The 25799-nt window shown below is 40.3% G+C and overlaps 1 protein-coding gene across 4 annotated transcripts in view; it reads left to right on the top strand.

The window, feature by feature from the left end:
• The first annotated feature begins 4750 nt into the window (after nucleotides 1–4750).
• The window catches only part of NF1 (neurofibromin 1), a 169783-nt gene continuing 148734 nt past the window's right edge, over nucleotides 4751–25799 (top strand). For all 4 annotated transcript variants that reach the window (XM_054008797.1, XM_054008794.1, XM_054008793.1 and 1 more), the window contains exons 1-3: nucleotides 4751–4971; nucleotides 21012–21155; nucleotides 24738–24821. In XM_054008797.1, coding sequence (XP_053864772.1) covers nucleotides 4912–4971; nucleotides 21012–21155; nucleotides 24738–24821 — 288 coding nt within the window. In that variant the 5' untranslated portion in view covers nucleotides 4751–4911. The remainder of the gene's footprint in view (nucleotides 4972–21011; nucleotides 21156–24737; nucleotides 24822–25799) is intronic.

The following is a 25799-nucleotide window of genomic DNA, read 5'->3' as shown; positions in this document are numbered from 1 at the left end:
AACCCAGACATTAGAGGCCATCTCTGGGGCTAATGGATCAAAATGAGAACTCAACACAATGGTCTATATTTGTTTCCCCCCAATCTTTTTAAAACACATTCTCTGAGACAAATGTAATGCACTCTAATGCAAAGGAATCAATAGGCTTCACACCACAGCTACCTTCTTACACATAAACAAATAAATAATACACAAAGTAGTGCACTTACAAGACCAATATTAAACTTCATAATTTGTATAAGTCAGAATGCTGACTGCATTTCTTGAAGAACCGCACAACCAACTGCACAGGTGATAACTGTTTTATTCTTAAACCATGTAAATCATTATTTTTTTTACAAAACACACTTTATTGATTTTCCACTTTTCAGAAAACATTTGCTTCTTGCAACATTAGCCGGAAACTGTAGCACATGGTTAGTGAATCAGTTCCCCAAATACAGTATAATCCTTCATTTTCTAAATCTGGATTACAAGAGTTTTTGGATATATACCTTGATGTCCAATCACTTTACATGTAAATCTACATTATTCATGATTATTATTATTATTATGTACTATCGTATTACCTAGAGGCTAGATCATAGCCTCACTGAGCATTACAGATAATAAGAGACAGTCCCTGCCCCAATTTACAATCTAACTAAACAAGACAGATGAAGAGTGGGAGAAAGGAAGTACGGTATATTAACTGAACTCCTATATCTTTATTCATAATCTTCATCATACCTGTCAATGGTGCCTTATTTTAGACCCAAATGTACCTTTGTTACACACAAACCTGGTTTCTCCATGTTATTATAATCTGTTACTTACATCACAGACACGGAATAATGAAATCTATACAATTATTTATTCTACAGAATGTATTTACTATTGTTTTTCCAGCGCTTCCCCATTTGAGTTTTTGTTCCAGATTTGAGTATTGGCAAACTGAGACATGGCCCCACTTAGCTGATTGAATTGCTCATCCCCCATTCTGTTTGATTAATCAAATGCAGAGTGTTGGGCCAGCTTCTACTCTCAATAGAGTTTACATAGTGTAAACCCAGTGTTACTGCAGATTTACAGTGGTGAAACTCAGAGCTGAATCTGGTCAATGGATCTCAGACTTGATTTATTTGTCTCTAAATATTTCATTTAATGATGCACGGGGAAAAATGATGTTTCAAGTTCACGCAGAGTAGAGAATAATAACTTGTTTAATGCTACATTGAGGAAAAAGCTTTCGCTTGCTTGGCAACACTTCTTTCAAACTGTTCTGTAGAACCTCACTAATTTGCATTAATGACAGAGATCTATTGCAGATTAACAAATGTTGCAAATTAGCAAGTAAGTGAACAAATAGGATTAGAAAGAAGCTAAGGGCAAAGCATCCCAAAATGACCCATTTAATTATTTTGACAAGTGCAGTTTCATTTTTCTTATGATATTTCACAGTATATTAACTGTATCGTAGTGTAATGACCTGATCAAATTCCCAGTGGCTTTAATGGAGCCGGATCAGGCTCTAAATACACACTTTTGAAAAAAAAAAAGAGCAGTAATATGTGGCCTCCTGGTGCCAGAGTGATTCTGTCTTCAGTGAGAAGTGGAGTTAGATTCCCCCCTCACTTTCCTCCAACATGAGAATTAGCAGGTTTGTGGTTACAGAAATGAGAACTAGCAAGGTTGGGTGTATTTACATTTGAAATATTCTAAAAACCTGCTTTATGGCAGTCCATCTAAACTCAGTAACCCTCTAGTTATTCTGCAGCCTATCCCAGAAAATAAATGGTTTCTGAGCATTGATCATAGAAGTCTGGACATGTTTTAAAAAAAGAAATAAAGTCTGTTACACTCTCTAGTTCTTCACTGCACACTTGTCAATTTTAAAACTTATATTGAAGGAACAGTTGTGCATCAGTCTGTATCTTTATTTCACCAGAATTTTAACTTGGCTCTTGTATGAAAGTACATTATTGTGGGCCTCTGTCTTTTTTAGAAGCAAAACAAATTAACATGCCCAAGAAGGAAATTGAAAGTGGATGTTTGTTCCGTTATCTGCAGAGCCTACTTTCCCAAGTCAGAAAGAGTAAACAGTTGGCTGGCTACTGTAATAACTGGATTTGAAAAAGAATTTTTATACACTACATGACATGTTTTCAGTTTACTAGAGTTCTGCAGGGAAGATTTTAGCAAATGTTGTTCAATTAAAATAATTTAGTTATTTTTTAAAATAATAGCGACTGGACAAGAGAGACTAGTATACAGTAAATTCCTGTATCTATAGCAGATTTTGTGGTTTGTTTTGTAATTAATTACAGTAAGGAAACCAGCTTAATAGTTTCTAAGTGATCACTAAACCTGCATTCTATTTTTTCTATAAGTAATGGGAGTTTAGTAATGCGTTCTCCCCGCTTCTTTTTCTCTTTCTGAGGTGCAGTTGGCCCATTAAAACTTTCCCTATCTCAAGAAAGCTCACAAATTAATTCCATAATAAGAAACGTAATTGAATAGTTGTATGCACAGAGATAATCTGCAAAAAGTCATGGCACTTAAGACTGATCTGTATTATTACATTTTATATTGCACTAGATCAAATTTACTTTTGCTACACCAGTGCAACTCCATTGACTTCCAACGTGACAGAAAAGAGATGCCCCAATGAGACAGCATTCTGTGATCCAGGAACCTACTTGAAGTATGGTGGGTGGGTGAGTGGGAATGTGTGTGTGTATAAAATGCTTTCAGTGTCTCAGAAGAATAACGAAGTGAGAACAATTTTGCTATTTAATACCTTTTTACAAATAAAATACTGACATGGTTATGGGACTAGCTGCATCTCTGCCTCCTTTTTTTGGTCTCTGAGTCTCCACTTTCAGAAGTTAGACTTCTTGCTTTTATCTGTGCTGTGGTGGAATCTCAAGATTCTTCCCCTCTTAGATGGGACCTAAGTGTATGCCAACCCCTCATCACCCTGCAGGTCTGATTAGGTTTTGGGAACTTGTGTTTCTTCCTTTCAGGAAATGGTAATCCATGATATTGCCTTATTAACCAAAGTGTTTTTGTTTAGCAAAATCAGAATAAAGCATTAGAGAAAAGAGCATTTTAAAACAATGAGGACCTTACATGCATATTTAGTTTTATCTAATCTTATGCTTCACTATAAGCTAAATTAGATAGGCTTTCCTCTTAAGTGACAAGAAGTCACAGAGCCAACTCCCACTCTCTTAGACAGCCAAGATCTCTGTGTGTCTATGTCCCCGTCTTCAGTGCTAAAAAAAGGGCTATTTTCTTACTCTGGGGTAAGTAATGTGCATGAGCTATTCTGAGGTAAAAAGAGAGGGAAGACCAGGCACTTTAGTGGTATCATGAGGTAAATTAGGTGAGGTCAGCACTACGCAGTACAGAAACCCCATGAAAGTGACAGATTTTTGTTCTTCGTCTCTGCAGGGTGAATAGCAGTAAATCATTTATACATGGGAAGGCTGCAGAGATAAATTGACCAGGGTGCTAGTTTTCTTCTCCATAATCTCCATTTATAAAAGTTTCTACTTTTGCTGCAGAAGGAAAGTGATCAAGCTTAGTCAGGTTCCTTCTGGCTTATAAAGGAGGTATCTGTGAAGAGAAACTGACTACAGGGAATATGTGCTAACTACTTATACTAAACAATCTATTCCACCTTGCATTGAGCTGTGATGCTCAGACTAGTTTTCCCAGACCTGAAGAGCTCTGTGTGGCTCAAAAGCATGTCTCTCTCACCAACAGAAGTTGATCCAATAAAAGATATTATCTCACCCACTTTGCCTCTCTACCTGGAGATTGGTCAGTAGTCATGTACTAAATTGCTTGTCACAGTAAGATGCTCCTCTAGTGTTGGATACAGAAGGTTTGGCAGAATGAGTACCTGGGATTAGTCAATTTCATTTCTGCAACCAGTTCTTTCCCCATGGCACCAGCTGTAAAAGAAATGCTAGTCCATTTCTTTTGGTGGGTGCTGCTTATACCCTTAGCTGGCTCAGTGTCAAGGAGAAAGTAAGAGATGGAGGGGAAAGGGGAAGTGATCGGGAGGATCAGTGTGACAGGCCTGGGGGGAAGGGATGAGAGTCCTCCTCTCCCCACCACAGGCTCAGTGACAGGGCTGGGGGGTGAGGGGAGCAGAGCCAACGCAGGCTCAATGACAGGGCTGGGGGGGGGTAGGGGATCAGAGCCCCCGCAGGCTCAGTGACAGGGCGGGGGGGGGGGGGGTAGGGGATCAGAGCCCCCCCGCAGTCTCAGTGACAGGGCGGGGGGGGGTAGGGGATCAGAGCCCCCCCAGGCTCAGTGACAGGGCGGGGGGGAGGGGATCAGACCCCAGGCTCAGTGACAGGGCGGGGGGGGTTAGGGGATCAGAGCCCCCCCCCCCCCCGGCTCAGTGACAGGGCGGGAGGGGAGGGGATCAGAGCCCCCCCAGGCTCAGTGACAGGGCGGGGGGGGAGGGGATCAGAGCCCCCCCGCAGGCTCAATGACAGGACTGGGTGACACAATCCTAATTTATTTCTCCCTCAGCCCCAGTTAGACGCACTATCCTTCCTTTTATCCCACGCATGCCCCCTCTTCCCGGTCCACTGCGCACGCGCAACTTCCCCTTTCTCGCATGCGCGCTGACGGTTGGCTCCCGCTCCCGCAGCGCATGCGTGCGGGCCCTGCTGACCCTGCGCATGCGCTTTCCACACGCTCCCCCCCCCCTTTCCCGGCCGTACGTTCCGCTGGTGGTGGGGGCGGACTGGGCTCCTGCTTCCGGTGTGGTGTCATGGCGGCCTCGGAGCTCTGATGGCTGCGGGGAGCTGAGAACCCGAGACCTCGCTAGGGACACCGAGACCCTCCCCACCCCCTTCCTCCCTCCCCGCGGGGAGCCGCCCCCCTTCCCGGCCGGGCAGGCGGCGGGACATGGCGGCCCACAAGCCGGTGGAGTGGGTGCAGGCCGTGGTGAACCGCTTCGACGAGCAGGTAACGGGAAGGAGGGAGGGAGGGAGGGGGCTGCCCGGGGGCGGGGGCCTACGTGGGCTGAGGTGTCTCGGGTGGGAGGGCGCGGGGCGCTGCCTCCCGAGGCGAGGGATGGGGCGAGGGCGATGCCCGCTCCGTGGACTGGAGGCGCCACTCCCTCTGGGGGAAGGGGCCTGCTCGCTCCGTGGACTGGGGCCGGGGGAGGTGCTTCCTTCCCCGCTTCTCAGCGCTGTGGAGGGGGGTCGGGGTTGTCGCTTCCTTGCTGCCCCCCCTCTCCCCAGCGCCCGGGCTGGGGTGACCGAGGGTGGGGAGTGGGAGGGAGGCGGTATGGGGTGCCTCTCTTCTGGGGTGGAGGGGATCTGGGTGGCTGCTCCACATTGCACTGGGCATATGGGGATGGGGAGCAATATTTAGTGGGGGCTGCTCCTACCTAGCATAGGCTCTGTGGGAGAGGATATGAGGGGCTTCTGCTTTCTTCCCCTTCACAGATTTGGGGGACGGGCAGCGGTGACTTTCCCCTGTGGTTAGATACTGCCACTGTGATGGGCAGAGTGTTTATTGGAGGGTGGGGCCTGGGGACTTCTTGCTTGTCCATCCCACTCTCCAAGTCATCTTATCCCCTTACTGGTGAAATTGCCTCCCACTCATTTCCGGATGGATGATCCCAGCCCCGATGGTGGGGTGGCTCCCTTGGGTTCTATGGTCATTTTCATTGTTAGTTTCCTCTAAATACAAAGGGGTGGGGGGCGGCTATCTCAGTTGTCCTTTTCCTTGTCGGTTCCATCCCCAGTCCCCTCTGAAAAATCGCTTAAAGTTTTTGCTCTGTGTTAATTTTTATTCATTTAACTTGTCTCATTGTCCTTGAGAGCGAGAGGGGATTAAAGCTTCAAAAGTGAGGAGTTTGGGAAGGGATAAAGTGGATGTTTATATGAAACTGCATCTGAATCAACTGGAAACACCAAACAAAGGCAGCTGGGTTGGGGGAGGGTCCTGGGTGTATATTGTTTCAGTGTTAGGCTTCTCTTTCTTTATAAGAGTCAATGCCTTTGGAAAGGATTTTCACTGAAGGTTTTGTGGTTGGAAGGAAGAGCAATCAATTTCTTGGTCTGAGGCTTGTGACTATATATTTCTCTGATCCACATGGAGAGAGACTGCTCATTGGGACTACATGGCTGCACAGACATTCCCAGTTGGTCTCAACATTAGTTCTCAGACTGCACATTCCTTCCTCTTCCCCCAAATGCCTTTCTGACATGTAAGCCAGGACTTGGTTTAGGGTGACTCGTTTTTTTCTATGTTTTCTCCTTTTGCTGTACTTGAATAGATCCTTCATGTGATTTGGGGGAGAGTATAAGATACCCCACTGTGTATACTTATCTATAGTAAACATGAAGCTGATTATGGAGGTTGAATTCTGTTCATCTGCCTTGGCTCTAAATATTTCTTAGCAGTATTATCTAGTGTTGATAACCTGCAGAAAAGATTGGGGGCTTGTAAAGATAAGACTTTCGCTTTTACCTTTTTTTAAAAAAACAGATATGAATATAGTGTCTTCGTGAGAAAATCTTTGAGCTTCTCTATTTAATTTTTTTGAACAGTCAAAATGATGAGGAGTTTTAATAACTATAATGTAGCATGCTTTGGGGCCTATTATTTTGCACAGTAAACTAACTCCTTTTTGGCTTACCTTGAAGCATAGAGCATTTATTTTCAGTAAGTTTAAAAGGAATGGTACTTCTTTCTAATTATGCTCCCAGTAATACAAGAAAACATTTCTTTGTGTACTGGTGTTAAAAGCCCTTAGGCTTTATCGTTTGTTTTGTTATGTATATTGTAGAATTGGGCTTGCCAACATCTGTTGGGAGTTAAGGACTTGATCTTTTTAAACAAGTATTTTCTTATACACTTCGTGGAATAATTAAGTGTAGGTATACAAGAGGAATCCCTTCCTACTTCCACAGAAACAAAGCCCTTCAATTGTGAGTTAGCTGGAACACTGGAGTTACTGTTACATTGAAAAAGTACAAAAGAGAATGTTGATTGCAATTGTCTTCCAGTTTGCATGATAGGTATGTCTTACAGGACTATTGAAATCAATTCAGTGTATAATTCCCATCTGTTTTAAGAAACTTATAGTTGTTGGTTTTGTACAAATTTGATAAGACACTTATGGATAAAGCAAAGAGGCCTGGATGATGTACTAATATTCTGAAACATTATACTGAACTATTTCCCCTTTCCAACTTACTTTATTTCATGGTGAGGTTTTCAAGTTTTGAGATTTCTTCTCATTTGCTTTGCCAATTCTGAGAGTGATCTTCATATTGGAAAGGTGACTTTGGAATGCAATTCAGAGCAAATGTTAAGGTATTCTTACGCCCTTAACTTTCTTTTCAGGTATTACCTATGAATTGTGGATAGCTAATTAGCCAGTTCCTGAACTGCTACTAAAACAGCTATGTGAATGACCAGGTAATAATGGTACAACAATGAACGCTGATCCCACTGGTTGCATCTTTAACTGCCCAGCAGCTGCTAATTTGAGAAGCCCGTTTGAATAACTCTTCATTGAAGTACAGTGCTTGCAGTCCAATGCATACAATCCTCACTTCCTTTTTTACAGTGCTAGTAATGCATTTTCAGGTTTCTTTACTTGTGTGTGCAGGACGTTTTGATATCATCATTGAAGGAGGTGAACTAACACTGAATATTATACCAGGAGCATGTTTCTGTCACTGAGTAAAAAGGAAAACTCTTGTTTGCTGTTGTTTTCAGGTTTTGTTTTAAAAATTTACAAAATAGGATTTCAGTGAAAGATAGATGTAGTTACCTAGACAGTGTTTCCATACATTTATAAAAACTCTTGTAATTATTATTTCAAAGTGACCAAAACAGTATTTTATTGAACAATAAGGACTAATCTATATTAAACAAACAAACATCAATCAGAGCAAACTTGTCCACTCTTGTTTATTTTCATAAATGTTTTGCTAACCAGAACACCTGTTGTGGGTATGATTCTGTATGATTAAAATGACTGGCAAGTGTGGGTTTGCATTGTAGGTCAGTCAACATCTGGCTGCTGAATACATTTTTCAGAGCTATGTGCCGCGCTCTCCCACCCCCGATCACCTTTGATTTTCAGATACTGTAATGTGGTCTACTTCAAGATCCCCTTCAAGACCACCTGGAGCCTTCAGCTGGCGCAGAAAACAACTTCCCACCACATGAGTGGGGCCAGGACATAGCAGAGTACATAGGGTAGAGATTTCAGGAGCATGCTGACTTCCTGTTTGTTAGAAATTTTTATTGCCCAAGTGGTCTAGGACTCAAATATGAGATGACTCTCAATTCTCCATTGCAATAATTGAGATCGGCTGGGATGCTCTGGTAAAACTATAGCATCTCTGCCTTCGTAATTTTCTCTTCTTGGTGGTCTGCCAGAACCCAAGTTGGGCAAGCTTCAGGCCCCGATGTAAGGCGCATTCATTTTGCTTAGTATTGGATTGTTTTGTTTTGCATCTTATTAATTTGGGTATTTTTCTGGTTTTCGTTGTTTGGTATATTTTTAACGTTTGATCTTCTAAGGCGTACTGGTGACTGGCAAGTAGTTTTAGGGTAGAGTATGTCATTTGTATCTTTCATGTTTTTGTAACTTAAAGCAACTCTAATCACTACAGGTGCAATAACCATTAATAAACAAGCAAAAATATTCCAAAACATAATAAGGCCTCCCTAAAATAAATGAATCTTAGGACTTTCTATAGAAAAGTCAGTCTACGTTTGAATTTTAATTTTTTTAAACTATTTTCAAAGCATTTTTTAGAGCATATCACATTTTAGGTAGATAGAGGGAAAACCTATTAGATCGTGAAATAGTCTCCCCAAACAGAGTAATGGCAGCCCCATTACTTGAGGAATTTAAAACTAGACTGTATTAAGCCCTACCAAATATAAGTACGGGCACAATCCTGTATTGGCAGTAGGATGGGTTAGAAGAATTAAGCGACTTCTTTCTCTCTGTAATATACATTAAGGAAAGAGACCCTTTTTTAAATGGATTATAGTTAAATGGACACTGTCAACAATAGTCGCACATTTATAATGAGCTTTTATGAAACTCAGAACTAACAGAATTAAGAGTTGTTTTAAAACAAATAAATATCATCTTGCTGTTTTTGAAATCCGTCACAGCAGTAAGAATCTGAAAGTGAACCTGATTTCATGGATTAATTTTTAATTATTTTTTTGCATCTCAGCAAAGCAACCACAAATAGTAACAAATGACATGTGAAAACATTCTAGGAAAACTCAGCTCCTCAGGCACAATGGAACTTTCTACCATAAAGGTAAAGCTTGTCTGTGTAGAACGCAGAACTTTCTTGGGGATTGTTCTCAGACTGGAACGAACTCGTCTAGGAGCTAAGGACCGTCACAAACCCTCACTTTTTATGCCAACCGCAAGGCGCACTTCAACCTATATTCTCTAACATAAACCCTGAGCAGCATGGACATTTAAAAACAAGCCCCAATCCAAAACACTTCACTTCACACACAAGTCTCCCTTTGGGGAGAGGATGGGAGACAACTCCACACATGATAGACATGTGTTAGTCGTGTCACCTAATGTGCTGCTGGACAGTCCTCAGATGCTACAGTGATCACGGCAATGTAAGAACCTACGTTGAATAGAATAATTTTGTGTTAGTAATATAGCAAAAGATAACATTTGTTTACAGCATATGACTTTAAGTTGTCCCTTTTGTTAAAATACCATTACTAATAAATAGAACAAAGTAGTATTTTCTGAAGTCCATTGTTGTTTGCCACGTACTACCTTGCAAGATTATTTTACTGAACCGTGAGCTCTCAGGACCTGATCCTCTGCCCATTTATGGTTGGTGGAAAGACGCCCATTGACATTATGGGCTTTGGATCAGGCCCAGACAACACTGATACTGACGGAAAGAGAGCGCTTTTTATCTCTTCCCCTCTGTGTCCTAAAACACCCATGTGTTGCCATAAAATCTGTTCTTATAGATCTTTCTGTAAAAGGGGAATAAGCAGATGTTTTCATATGTATGTATGTATGCTATTAAGGATTGTCATTACTGCATTTCCACTAGAAATTTTCTTTCCAGATGTCAGTACCTTTATTTGAAGGGGGAGGAGAGAGACTGCAGCCAGTTTTTACTTGAAGAGGGGCTAGGAGTTGAATCTTGAATGCACTTGAATTTGTTTATTTTCAAAAAGTTTTCTGCTGAAAAATTTGTTTTCCGAAGATCCTATTTATAATATCCATTCTATTTGAGTATTGTGTCATGGGCCTAGCAATACTGAAATTTGTGGGTTTTTTTATTTATTATTTTTTTAAAATGAAAATAGTTAGTGTTTGTGAATGTGCAGGTTTATAGTTCAGAGCTTTTGCCAGGCTGCATTTAGTATGTCCACTTTTTAATCTTTGAAATTCAGTGAAGTGATGCTGGCTTTCACGCAGAAGTTGAAATGGTCACTTTTTCCATTTAAAGTATTAATGGACTTTATGCATGTCTCAGGAACACTGAAAGTAAAGGTGTTAAAGGTAAACTTTTGTGAAACTGAAATAATTAAACCTTGTCTTTATTCCAAATATCAGTTAATAAAGAAACTTTCACGGTTCTTTGTTTACCTGTCTAAAACTGGTAAAATGTCTTGATCACTCATTTCCAAGATATTCCATCAATGCTCTCAATTTCTAATTAGATACAGTTGCAATCAATGTCCATATATGTTTTAGGGAAATGATTTTATATTTTTGTGCATTTAAACAAGAGTATGTGGAACAAATGCAGATGTTTCTTTGGCACGCTTACAAAAGATAGTTATTTTCTTAATAACTTGACATCTGCATAGCAGAGGAGAGACCCTTAGCTACGGTGTCTGAGGATATAGGCACTTCTTCCTCTAATGGGATACCACTCCCCAAAATATTACGGTTTTGTATGCTGTCAGTGACCACACTGCTCTGCACAATGCAACAGCTATGTAAGTTCTTTAATAGAATCTGCTTTTAAGTCTTAAAGCCATCTTTCAGGATCTAACTGTAGAGATCCTGTTAAGTACCGGTATGTTTTTAAATGCCTTTTTATATCAGTTTACTTTTTCTTCTGTAAATTGCCAATAAATACTTCGATTGGTTTTTCACTATTAAATCTGAGAAGTTATTGCCTGGCACTTTTGAAAGGAATGAAGTGCTTTCCTTGCTAGAGGATACAGGTAAAAAAGAAGTGAGTGCATGTGGACAGGGTCAAAGGCACAGGGAAGGTTGTGATCATCCTCTAGTCTAGAGCAGACCGTGTGATATATACCATTGTAGATACAAAATGGGCCAAACGATCTGAGGCTACAGGAACAGTAGCCCTTGTGGAATAGTTGTTAATTTATAGCACGTTAATACTTAAAGCCTTCAGTAAACTATCATGTGACATTCTGTGAGGATGTGGAAAAAGGTATTGAAATGGTGTTCTAGGAGTATTTTCTAAGATACCAGTAGCAGGCAGTTTATGCTGCTAAGCATCTGTGAATCTGACAAATTTTATTCTTTAAATAGCATATTTCTGTGAAGGGGTTTTGAACTTTTATTTTCTATGAAGCCAAAGTTGGAAGAACCTCATATCACTTTCCTTTTGCAGTTTGCAAGGGGAATTTTCATCTTCTGCATAATTAAAATAACAAAATCTATTGAAAACTTAGTTTAAAAGTGGTGAATAAGTGGGTTGACTTTGTTTGCATGTTTCTGTTTTCTTGAGTCTTGGTTTCCAACTCTAGCGCTTTTCAAGTTTTATATATTTTGTTGTCTGTCTTTTGGAAGCGTAAAATAAAAAGCTAAAAGTCTAGTGACCCAGTATAGACTGTACTTTCCCCCACCAATAGCAAATTTCTATTGTTATCGCTTAAGAATTGTAAGATAAGATTTGATAATGATAAAATAATCCTAGCAAAGTCAGCAGAAATCATAAATAGGTAGAAAGCATTTTAGAAGCTAGGTATGGAAATTCATTTGTATACTGTCTACATTAGATTGACTTATGTTGTCTACATGGTCAGAGTGTAAGTTTTGATTATCGGAGAGCTTGCATTAACAAGTAAGTCTATATAAAGATTCTTCAGCTTCTACCAATGAAGCTTTCAAGAGACTTGTGTATTTACTATATGTAGTTCTGGTTGACGTACAGCTGGGGTCCCCAATGCGGTGCCTGCGTGCGCCATGGCGTCTAAGTGCGCCTGCGTACTGGCTGGCGGACAAGCATCCGCCGAAATGATGCTGAATTTTGGTGGCATTTCGGCTGCGACGTCTCTGGATGATGCCACTTGTCAGCGGCATTTTGGTGGATGCTCGTCCGTTGCCACGGTCCTTCATCTGGGGACCACTGACGTAAAGGATGAGTTGTGCTTTTTATGTTCTACATTGATATATTAGAAAAAAACATACTGGTTGAAAGTAGGATGTAAAATATTAAACAGTTAACTGATTAACCGATAAATTAGTCTTAATGTTAATATATTGCTGTTAATGTTTAAAACAGATTGGTAAAATAATTTTGTGACATTTTACATCCCTACTTGCGCTGTCATTTCCTCAACCCGGCTGCGCTCCCTACCTCCCCATCTGAGCACACCATGTGGATTAACAAATCTGCCTCTTCCCTATCCTCATCCCGCTCAGCAGCAGCGTCCAGGACAAGCCGAGTTGACCTCGCACGGCGATGGCTCGGGAGCCCAGAACAGCGTGGACCGGGAGTGGTCAGAACGCGTAGTACTCTTAGGCTATCAGCGCTGGCTTCCAGGGTTGGGTGCCTCGCTCCCTGCCAGGAGCCAGCACAGGGACCCTGGCTGGGCACATTCCCTCCCCCACAGACATGAGTCCCTTGCTCAGGGAGCAGCTGCTGCCTCCTGCTGCCCCACCACTCCTGCAAGACTCCTCGTCCCCCCCGGGAGACTCCACTGAGCCCCTGGACACCGTCGGCCCAGGCCACTGCTGGCTGCTGCTGCCGGGTGCAGCGGGCTGAGGGTGCGGGTGGTGCTGTAAAAAATATTTACATCCCTAATTGAAAGACTGTACTCAGACTAGTTATCAATGGTTCGCTCTCAAACTGGGAGGGTGTATCTAGTGAGGTTCCTTATGGATCAGTCCTGGTTCCAGCACTATTGAATATTTTCATTAAGGACTTGAATAATAGACTGGAGAGTGTGCCTATATAATTTGCAGATGACATGAAGCTGGGAGGGGTTGCAAACACTTCGGGAGACAGAATATTAATTCGTCAGGGTCCTTTTGAATTTGAGAACTGATCTGATGTCAGCAGGATGACGTTCCATAGAGAGAAATGCAAAGAAATACACTTAGGAAGGACAAATCAAATGGTCAACTACAAAATGGGGAATAACTGACTCAGCCGTATTAATACTGCAGAAAAGGGTCTGGGGGTTATAGTGGATCACAAACTGAATATGAGTAAACAATGTGTTGGAGTTGCAAAAAAAACCCCTAATATTCTGGGGTGTATTAACACAAGTGTCATATGTAAGACATGGGATATAATTGTCCCGCTCTATTCGGCACTGGTGAGGCCTCAGCTGGAGTACTGGGCACCACTTTAGGAAAGATGTAGGCAAATAGGAGAGAGTACAGAAGAGCAAACCTGACCTGGAAACCTGGAAAACCTGACCTAAGAAGAAAGGTTTAAAAAAAACAAAACTGGGCACGTATACTCTTGAAAAAAGAAGGCTGATGGGGGGACCTGATAAGTCTTCAAATATGCGAAGGGCTGTTATAAAGAAGACGGTGATCAATTGTTACCCATATCCACTGAAGGTAGGATAGGAAGTAATAGGCTTAATCTTCAGCAAGGGAGATTTAGGTTAGATATTAGGAAAAACTTTCTAACTATAAGGATAATTAAGCACTTGTACAGGCTTCCAAGGGAATTTGTGGAATCCGCATCATTGGAGGTGTGTAAGAACAGGTTGGACAAACACCTGTCAGGGATGGTCTAGGTTTACTTGGTCCTGCGTTCAGCGCAGCAAGCTGGACTTGATAGCCTCTTGAGGTCCCTTCTAGTCTTGCATTTCTTTTATTCTAACATGGTTGTCAACACAACCTGGCATTTTATTGTTGAGATTTCCTTACAAAACTACTTTATGGCTTTTCCTGTTGGTTGCCTCCTGCAGTGAAGTCCTATAAGGTTAAGAACTTGGAAGTCTAAATAGAAGGAAAACTACAGGTATGACCCAGCTAGTGTCATCTTCCTATTTTTTTTCTGTTATAACCCTCATCGCCACAGAACAGGACAAAATACTTAACTACCAGCAATGTTGTTCCTTTTATAGTGAGCAGTTCAGTATTCTAGTCCTCTCGGTGCTTGTCTGTACTCAATTTTTGTACTGATTTAGTCATCAGTTTAGAAACCGATCTGATTAAATCAGCGCAAGCCCAGGCGGTTGTACTGCTATAAAGGTGATTATATTGGTATTTATTTTATTTACCAATATAGTTACATCGGTACAATAACTTATAGCGCATAGGAATTGTTTCTTCCAGAGTGCTAATGCCCTCTTCTTCAGATCAGTGAGGGTCACTGCTGCATTTGCTTAGATCAGTCTTCCTTTAGATTCGTGAGCCTCCTAACCTTTGCCATTGTTACGTTTGGGCTTAAATAGGTCTACTTTGTAGCTTGGATTGGGTAGGTAGTAATGTGCACATTGTTTCAGGATTCAGTCTGATGAGGTATGCTTCATGTTACATTTTTCCCTTTTTCCTTGTTTTCCTTATAATGAATATAAAAGCATTATATAATATAATATAAATGTAGGAAGCCTCTTCCTTTAGCCCTCAAACTATATTTTTTGTATAATAAGAAACATATTTAACTATAAGCGTTTTGGTTTCACTTATTCCTGTAATGACAGTACATTGTTTGCAATGTAGTAGCTATGTTGGTTCCAGGATGTAAGTCCCAAGATAGGTGGGGTAATATCTTTTAGTGGACCAACTTCTGTTTGGGGAAGAGACAAGCTTTCGAGCTACACAGATCCCTTATTCAGGTCTGAAGAAGGTAACCAAATTGTCTGAGCTAAATGCAAGGTGGGATATGCTGTAGGAGACCATTTAAAATGAAGAGGGCAATTGTTTATATTGTTATAATGAGCCATAAAATCAGTGTGTCTGTTAAGTCCATGGTGTTTAGAGTCCAGCAGAGTTATGAATTTCAGTTCCCAAGCTTGCCTTTTATACAGGTTTCCTCTGAGGATGAGGACTGAGAGGTCAGATATGGAATGATCGCTTTGTCAAAAGTACTTACCCGGGGTGATAGGCTGTTTCTGGTCTTTTATCATTTTTCTGTGTGAGTTTACTTGAGAGCACAGTGATTGTCAGATTTCACTTGTTCCGGCATTTGAAGCACTAGATGAGAGACACCACCTGTTGCGATAGGCATGTGTGGGACCCATGGATCTTGACAGGTGTGTTGCAGGGGTATTGATCATCAGGAATCCTAGTTTTCCATGATTAAAAAAACCAAAAGTATCTGATTAAAAAACACACACACAAATCTGTGTTTTTCAGTGATTAAAATGAAATGCTGAACTTTAGTTTCCCTAGCCACAATAGTGAGCCCGGAGCTTCACTGCCCGGGGCTCAGGCTTTCAGCTCTGGTTCGGTTAATATGGTGAGCCAGATAATGGAGACTCGGATAAACGGGGTTCTACTGTATGTGTGTTAATTTTTTTCACAAAATGTAAAAACTAAAGATTCTCTGTTAGCTTTAAAAAAAAAAAATCAACATTTTTCCATGGCCAGCTGATTTCTAGAATCCCTGCTGATCATTGTAGCTGTGGAGATATATCTACAGATGTTGCATCCGTTCTGGCAGGATCTGGTGCTGTGCTGAGTTTGGTGTATCCTGGTCTGTGTGGGGCTTGTTTCTGATGATGAGCTTGTTGAGGGTGGGGAGTTGTTTAAAGGCCAGAAGAGGGGGTTCAGGAAAGATTAATCCCAACCAATTTTTTCCCCTTAATATTTCTTAGCTCACTTAGTTCCTTAATGTTTTAAGAATGATCTACACTGAGAAGAGGGCTATTAAATAAATGATACTTGGGCCAGGTCTACACTATAAACTTGCATTGGTGTAACTAAGGTGTAATTGGTGTAACTTACGTTTTATAGCGCTCTAACTTGATGGCTTAGGGGGGTGAAAAATCAAATTCACCCCCCTGAATGCAGCAAGTCTGAGCACTTTAAAGCACTGGTGTAAACAGGCTCCAAGCGCTGGGAGCTGCACTCCCAGAGCTTGGAGCTAATCCCCTTGTGGAGGTGGATTACCAGGAGCTGTCTCGCGCGCGACCACGCTTGCACTTCAAAGTGCTGCCGCGGGAGTGTTCCCGCGACAGCACTTTGACATTTCCAGTGTAGCCATGCCCCTTGTCATTCAGGAGTGTGAAAAATCAACATCCCCGAGGGACAGTTATACTGACCTAATTCCTAGTCAACTATGTCAACAGGAGGGCTTCTATCAACATAGCTACTGCCTCTCATGGAGGTGGATTTAACTATATTCATGGCATAGTAGCATCTTCACTGAAGCGCGAGCAGCTGTGCCACTGCAGTGTTTTAAGTGTAGACCCAGCTTTGATCATTATTGATTTAATTGGCTTGACATTCCTGTGCTCAATGTTTTGTGAAGTAGTGTTAGTTTATCAACATCTTTTGGCTTTGTATTCAACTCCAAAAAGTTTAGCAATGAAAGAAACAACTTCTATTAAGCTTTTAGATCGTGATCAAAACTCCAATTTTTAAGTCATCTCACAAGTTCAAGTCAGTATGACATTAAAACAATATAGCGCAAAGTGCTGACATTCTCCCCCATGAAACTCGCAAAACTAATGGCGATGAATTTTCCCAGTAGGCCAAAACCATACAACTTTAAAATGTAGCATCAAACAAAACTTTGATCTGAAAAATTAAATGACATTGCCACCTCCAACTTGGGGGGGGGACGGGACGGGAGGGGAATTAAATACATTTCTAATGTTCAATATTTTCTCAGTCTTGTAAATGCATCTTTAAAATAGCATAGTTTATTGCTATTTTAGCAGGTAAAACGAAGTGTGTGTTCTATGTACATTTTCCTTTGTACCCCTACTTATCCCTGCTGGCATTCAGGCACTGAACAGGTACAATGACATCTACTCTCAAGTCAGGCTACAGTACAGCTGTTACAGTTATTCCATATAGAATTGTATTGCAGACTTTCATGTCAAAATACTTAGGAAGGATAGTCATATTTTTCATGACATAAAACTTCTCTGGGTTTAAAGACGTTCGTTGATGACTAGATCAGTTGGTCCAGAGTTTAGATAACCAGACCAAATGCAACTTTTTATCTCACTGTTGTTGTATTAAAAGGAAGTTTATACATTTTAGTATGATAAATGAAGGGTTAAGATACTACAGCTTTATTCAGTGATGACCAAAAACCTTTAAGCACTTGATAATTTTTTAGCCATGTTAACTGCCTGGCATTTTTCCTTTAGTTCTTAAATTCTGTGGCATTTTGAGAGACTGGGTTTCCAGTTCACATCCTTTTTCAAGCCATATTCATTTCTTTGAACATCTGTGTTTTTCAGAATCTCAGACTGTTCTAGTGGAATCCAGTTAAAAACCAGAAGAAAGTAACATTTTAAATATTTGATATTTTATAATTGAAATTGAGATACTTAAGGTCTGCTCTAAATCCTAAAGTGTGTGTATATAATTCAGAAACATAGATGCGTTGATTGCATTCTTGTTTTCCTAATCTGTTGTCTTTTTTTAAATATAAAGCTTCCATAAAGTGAATTTCAACAAAGCACTTCTTCCTACATTTTAATTTGGTCTGATACTTTTTAACTGACTCTAGTAAACTGCACACAAGGGACATGATTGGTCTGTGACCTTTGAAGAATTTACTGAGTACAGCTTGAAACAAAGTGTCTAGTGTTCAGAATAGGATTAATATCTGTCGAGTTACTGAGTTTTCTCTTATCTGTGCTGGAATAGTTACATCTCAAGTCTGACTTTTACTGTTTGATCTAGAGGATCTTTTTTGGAAGTCACTTTTCTGAATAAGGTTGGAAGAAATTTTAACTTTCACTGTTGTAGAATTCGTAACATTTAATTTTTGTTAAATCTGCGATCACAAAACTTTACTATAAATCTATATATCTGATTTACGGAAAAGATGGGAGGAAACAGATTTATCTTGCCAACTAAGCACCTGACTTGAGTCAGTCAGAAACGTTTAGACATATCAGAAGTTTAAATATCAATGACTTGTATACAACTAAAATGTCCTCTAAGTTATTAGGCAAGGTGGGTGAGATAATATCTCTTAAGGTTTGTCCACACTGCAATTAAAAACCCACGGCTGGTCTGTGCCAGCTGACACGGGCTCAGGCAAAGGGGCTGTTGAATTGTGGTGTAGATGTCCGGGCTTAGGCTGGAGCCTGGGCTCTGAGACCCTTCTGCCTTGCAGGGTCCTAGAGCCCGTGCTCCAGCCCAAGCCTAGACATCTACACCACAATTAAATAGCCCAAGCCCTGCGAGCCCGAGTCAGCTGGCATGGGCCAGGTGTGGGTTTTTAATGCAGTGTAGTCATATCCTTATTGGACAACTTCTGTTGGTGATTAGCAGGGAGATGTTCAGCAGCAAGCTCTTTGGGGCAGGGACCAAGTCTCCATATACGTTTGTGCCTAGCACAATGGAACTCCATTCCTGACTGGAGCCTGAGTGCTGCTGCAGTGTAAATATGAATATTTTCTTAAATAGTGAAGCAAGGACAATGTAAAGGTAAGATGTATAACTGGCAACACTGCAACTGATTGCCTCTTCGTTAGGGAATTGTAGTACCTTAAGACTATCAACATTTCTCTGAGTTCTTTAAGCACCTTCTGACTTGAAGTGATCTTGTAGTATTTAGTTTTAGTGAAGAGAGGTGACATTTCCCTAAATGAACAGCTAAAGAATGGCCTTTCCAATCCAAAAGTTACAGAATTTGATTGCAATGGCATTATTTTAGCGACACTGCTGAAACTCTTGGTCTTATTTAAGATCTAGTAAAAGGTGGTAGTATAGATTAGCGTGGAATGTGCTTGCAGCAAATACTTGACGTGGTACTTTTTTTTTTCTCTGTCTGACAGTCAGGATTTCCTAATGGAACAGCTTTAAACCAGTAGCTATTGTTGTGTTCCTAGTGCTGTACAGTTAGTTATATGCCGTTATACTTCTATCATAAAGTGATACCTGCTATATAGGGTAATTTTTCACAATGTAATCTCCTGCAACATAGTGTATAAAATGGATGGTTTTAAAAAAAGCTTTCTTTGAAAGATGGAGGGTGCAAAGGTAGGGATTGGTTTTGCAGTCTCTGTTTGAAGCCACTAGTGCATGTCTAGATGAAAAAAGTGATAGCATTTTAAAATAAAGTTAAACATAACTTTAAATGTGACTTTGCACCTAGTTAGACGAGGCAAATTGTGTTAAAATATTAGCTGGTCATTGTCACCCCTTGGCTCATCAGAATGGGGGGAGGGATAGCTCAGTGGTTTGAGCATTGGCCTGCTAAACGCAGGTTGTGAGTTCAATCCTTGAGGGACCTACTTAGGGATCTGGGGCAAAATCAGTATTTGGTCCTGCTAGTGAAGGCAGGGGGCTGGACTCGATGACCTTTCGGGGTCCCTTCCGGTTCTATGAGATAGGTATATCTCCATATATTTATTTTTTTTAATGCTGTAGTGTGTTTTAAATCTATCCCTGTCTGAGACAGGAAAACTCACTAAGTTACACTGAGGTTTATACTCAAAATAGGTTTTTTCTAAAATACACCTCTACCCCGATATAATGCTGTCTTCGGGAGCCAAAAAATGTTACTGTGTTATAGGTGAAACCGCGTTATATCGAACTTGATTTGATCCGCCGGAGTGCGCAGCCCCCTGCCTCTCTCACTCTCCCCCCCCCCGACCCCCCCCGAAGCACTGCTTTACCGTGTTATATCGGGGTAGAGGTGTATGTTTGCTAGTACATTAGTTAAAACATATTTAACACATTTTGCGGCAGTCTTCTAGATTATGAAAACAATCTTAGCCTTAGGATATGTCTGTATTTCCTTTCTTAGCTGAAACACACAGTTCCTTTCTAATAATTTGTTATTACATAAAGATATGGAGCTTGGAAAGATTGGGTCTAAACTCTTTGCAAGAAGTGTGTTAAGACTAAACACCTCCGTGTGATTCGCGGAATTTTCCTGCCTCAGAATGGGATAGATTTAATGGATACTAAAACATGCTGAAGCGTTAGCAATTTATTGCTCTTGTGCAAGTGGCTCTGGCATTGCCTGATGCCTGATTTTGTAGTTTCACACAATGCTGCTGTGCTGCTTGTTGATGGATGTGGATCTGTCGGAAACTTTCCGAAACAGTTAGATGGAATTGCAGTGAATATTGGAATGCTTCTTAGACCTGAATGAGTTTGTCACCTAGGATAGGTCTCTGAATTTCTCTTATCCTATTGTCATACTTTTTATCCTGACAAAAGTTTCAATGGAGGTTTTGAAGTCAATGTGTAGCTTCATAAATACAGAAGACATACTTTTTTTTGCTAAGATTTTTGTGAAAACCGGACGTGTCTCTAGGTGCTTGTTCAATTTCATTGCTTAGTGACTTGTAATCATACTTCTCTGACACGGAATTTGGTTTGTTTGGAAATTGTCACAGAACAGATGTTTGGCTTTAGTTGAGAAACTAGCAGTAAAAACAGGTGAATCTTGATTTTGCTTCCTGCAAATGTCCCTAGCAGAAAAAGATGAGAAATATAATAAAATGTTACTGTAAGATTGTCTTTAATAGAATGTTTTACAACATAGTCTATAGAGCCTCAAGGAATCTTTAACCTTCCTATAAAACTGTAAATCTCTAACTTAATATACAAATACTAAGTAATAATACTTTTTTTTTTTTTTTTTTTTTTGCAGCTTCCCATAAAAGCTGGCCAGCAGAATACCCACACCAAAGTCAGCACAGAACATAATAAGGAATGTCTCATAAACATTTCCAAGTACAAGTTTTCCCTGGTCATAAGTGGTCTCACTAATATCTTAAAAAATGTTAACAATATGGTAAGTTTTCTAGGTTTGGTTTATTGGATGCTTTTGAAAATATTTATGAATTTTTATTTACAGAAACTTTGTAGAATGTCTAGTCTGACTGACTCAAATTGCTGCTTCGTTTTGTGTATTTAGTAGGGTGCCAGTTAACTTACTGATTTTTTTTTAACTTCAAATGCAGTAAAGTTCAACAAAATTGAAATGAGCATCCACATTGCATGTGAGGGTGATGAGGGAACGTGGGCAACAAGGTCTAAAAGGAAGAATGTTTGTAATGCTGCATCGGATAACCCAGAAAGTGTCAGTCCCAGAGGGAATGGACAGGGTGGAAAAGTGCATATGGCTAGGCGAGGGGTACACCCAACACATGCCCTCTTAGGCCTGGGTTTGTAAGCAATCCTTGGATGTCTGCTCTCCAAACCAAGTGGAATATATTTTGTAAGAGGTGCACTTGATCACTGGGAAATGGGTTCTCTCTGTACAGCTGCATAAGCATGCCATTGAACTAATGAAGCAATATTTTGCAGCCTTGGAGGAGACTGAAGAGGGCAGTTGGGCAGAGGTATCCAGTGAACAGCATCCAGAGCGATGGGAGCTGTTCTAATCCTTTCCTGCTAGAATGTATCCTGCCAGGAAGAGCAATATTGGAAGAAGGAAAAAGGAACAAGCATTTAAAACAAACCTAGGGCATTAGATTCTTTTCAGGATCTGTTCAGACACTCTGCATAAGTGCATGGTGCAGTCATTTGCAAGTTGCCATCTCATAAATTACATTTAAAAACAAAAAGAAAAATCCAGGAGCCATACAAGCTTATCAGCCAAGAACCATGAAGGAAAAGGCTTGAAAAAGACTCTTTGGCCTAGTGGTAGTCTTACAGAGTTAATCTCCTGAGCACATCCCTTCGAGGCTTGTAAGGGATGCTTAGCTTGAGTGGAGTGTTTCCTTGATATTTTCCCCCTCTGACTGACACTTGATGTAGCTTGCAGTGTTTCTTGGGTGGATCAAGGACCTCCTTAACACTGAGTTATTGCGGGCAGCAGGTTAAAGTCAAGGGACAGAAAAAGGTTCAAGAAGACCTTCCCACCAAACTTCAAAAAGACCCTTTCAAACTCAAATTTGTAACATTAAATGAACAAAGCAACAGAGGGTCCTGTGGCACCTTTGAGACTAACAGAAGTATTGGGAGCATAAGCTTTTGTGGGTAAGAACCTCACTTCTTCAGATGCAAGTCTGAAGATGAACAGTCTCCCTCTATACTGTTTGTGAAATGCAGCAAGGCAGAGCATGGAATCACTTTCAAAAATATACTAAAACATTATTGAAACTTCACCCTCATTAAATTAACATTGACAACTAATTTGATAGAGTGCAGTAGACAAAGTGGGATGGGGAGGAACAAAGGAAAACTATTAAATATGGATCCTAAGTGTTGATTCTAGGACAAATAAAAATTACCAATGGGGCAGGCAAGATGAGAAATTGTAGTTACTTTGAAAAAGTGGAGTGAGAAGAAATGAAGCAAATTTCATGGGCAGTCAACTTCCAAACCATCAGATCCATCATGACAGCACTAAGGGTGGGCTCCCTAAAGGGCCAATAGTATGTGAACATGTCCTCACCAGGACAAGAGAATGAGTAGCCTATACCTACACTAATGGACATAAAAATTAATAGTGCCAACTCAAAAGTAAATCAGCCACACTATAGATATCAGTTGTAAGGAGTCCTAATAAATAAGAGTGTAAGCTATACAATTAGAAACAAAAATTCTGTATTGTATCTGATGTGTGTAGCTGAAGCCTGGCCTGACACGAGCAATTAAAACCTGGAAGGAGGCTTCATTTCTTGGAAGATAAAATTAGGGAGGTAAAGAGATCATTAGGTTGAAAAAGACAGAATGTCTGAGCCATCTAAGATGAGAGGGAGAACACCCAGGGAACCATTTACTAACAATGGACAAAGATGAACCTGGAATATGAAAGTTCAGGTTCTACATGAACAGCACATGGAGAGAAGATGCTGCACGGGATTGGTTCCTGCAAAGTAACCAAACTAATCCAAAAACGTGTGGTGCAATGTATAGTAAATGCAGTGTAATTTGTACATGTATATAAAGTGTGTAACTTTGGATGTGTGGCATGCCCTATACCCACCCCATTCACTTGAGTCTTATCAACTCAGCAAAGCTTTGCTGTATGCCAAATAAAGGGACCCTAGTAGTGAAATCTGGAGTTCGATTGAGTGTTTTGGATCCCAGAGAACTGGACAAGGTGTTCTGGATAAGCCAAGTGGGAAAGGTCTCTGAGGGAATACCAGCCATGTACCACTTTTAGTACCACTTTTCATGGAAAATGGCCCAAAAATTATTAGTCTGACTTGGTACTTCCAAGTGAATCCCTCCATAAAGTGCAAAAATAGAAGGAGTCTTTTCATATCAATGTTCTGTACTCAATAGCAAGACTTAACTTTTCCTATGGTTGAGGAAAAGAGAACTGGATGAGATGGTCCAACCAGCTAGCAATATTTTTCAAGCACTCCTTCAGTATGGAGACCAGACTGTGTGTCATTAGTCTACTCCATGTTTAGAAAAGATAGCTTCAAGAGGTCTCCTGCTCAGCTAAAGCCTACAGATATTTGAACTAATCTTTCAAGCAGTTTTAATTATCACATCATTTTTAGAAGCTTCTTACTGTGTATTCTATCTACAGTCAATGGAACTAAATACATTTTTTGGCTAACCCTTCTCTGCTTTGTTTTGCTGTTCCAATCTGAATATTGATACGCTTAGTCATTGGCGCTGCTAGTGAAATTGGATACTAGTTTAAATATGTGATAGATTCTTGCATCCTAGATTTAAAATGTGGCATCCGCTTTGAAGATCCAGTAGTGTATTTGTGTTTCTTCCTGTGGTCTATGCTAAATTCTACAGCAGTCAAACTAAGTTTGTATCCATGGATTTGTGGAAACCTCAGTTCTGTTAAGTATTGTCTTGGCAATAAAATACAGCTCTAAAGAAATCAGATACTGTTAGACAAACAGTAATAGCTACTAAAATAGAATTTTGGGGTCATGAAAGTGAAGGACTTGCTAGGCTCTCTAGTTGTTCTACTAGTGCACCTCCAATACTAATTGGCCTGCCTGTCCTGTCCCTTGTTATCTTTGTTCAATTTATGTCATTCACGCCAAAACAGTTTGTTTACTTCATGCTAGGAACTAGGAAGGAACCATTAATCTCATTTTCACTGGCCCTATTTCTAAATTTGAACCCAGAGCTCCAAAGGTGGAAAGGCTAGAGCTTTGGGGGGAGGGATAGTTCAGTGGTTTGAGCATTGGCCTGCTAAACCCAGGCTTGTGAGTTCAATCCTTGAGGGTGCCATTTAGGGATCTGAGGCAAAAATCTATCTGGGGATTGGCCCTGCTTTGAGCAAGGGATTGGACTAGATAACTTCCTGAGGTCCCTTCCAACCCTGATATTCTATGATTAACCTACTGTGCTGCTTAATCTCCAGCAGATTTTCTGTATCACCTAAATGCTGCAATGGGCTACCAGTCAGATTTTTGCACTGGAGCTAAATCTGTACCTTTTCTTGTAGAGGATATTTGGAGAAGCTGCTGAAAAGAATTTATATCTCTCTCAGCTGATTATATTGGATACACTGGAAAAATGTCTTGCTGGGGTAAGTAGTCTAATTTATAATTGCTGAATTCTGAATCAGATGTAGACACAGTGAACAGAAGTTTTATAAATATGTGTGTATAGTAGGTAGTAGTAAACAATCATTTGATTTATGTCACATAGAATTACTGCTAATTTTAGAAAAACTCCTATGAAATAGTTAATGTAACTGATAAAATAACAATGTGTAGAATGGTTTCAGAGTGGTAGCCGTGTTGGTCTATATCAGCAAAAAGAACAAGGAGTGCTTGTGGCACCTTAGAGACTAACAAATGTATTTGGGCATAAGCTTTCGTGGGCTAAAACCCATTTCATCGGATGCATGCAGTGGAAAAAACCATAGGGGGAGAGAGAGAGAGAGAGAGACACACACACACACACACACACCATGAAAAAATGGGTGTTGCCATACCAACTCTAACGAGACTAATCAATTAAGGTGGGCTATTAGCAGCAGGAGAAAAAAAACCTTTTTTAGTCTCTAAGGTACCACAAGTACTCCTAGTTCTTTTTAATGTGTAGAATGTCCATCCTCCCTCCCCACCCACAATTAACAATGATCAAAAATGCCTCGACTTGTTAACTAAAATGGACAAAGGAAGGTTTCAGATCTAACCTTTCCTCCACTTCACTTCCAAAGTTCTAATATTATATGTTTCTCTACAACAATTCATATAAAAAGAATAAACCATTGTGTGCATGGAAAACAAATTTAAATAAAGTAATGGGGTTCAGTGTTAAGCTTCCATTGCATTTGTATAAACTGTAGGTGGATGGGGAGATTCTAAGTAGGGTTACAAACAAAATTATAAAAATGGTTTCATTTCACAATTTAATACAAAATTAAAGGATAATTTTACAATCATTTTAAAAGTGGCAAATAGTAAAAATTAAAATATAAATGCTTAAAATATATTAAAATTAATGAAGTTTGTGGAAGTCATAGTGTTTCTTAAATAAAGTAGAGATTTCTTGTTGA

The sequence above is a fragment of the Malaclemys terrapin genome, chromosome 18 (assembly GCF_027887155.1).
Source record: "Malaclemys terrapin pileata isolate rMalTer1 chromosome 18, rMalTer1.hap1, whole genome shotgun sequence".
NCBI classification, from domain to species: Eukaryota; Metazoa; Chordata; order Testudines; family Emydidae; genus Malaclemys; species Malaclemys terrapin.
This window is presented reverse-complemented; position numbering and strand designations above follow the sequence as displayed.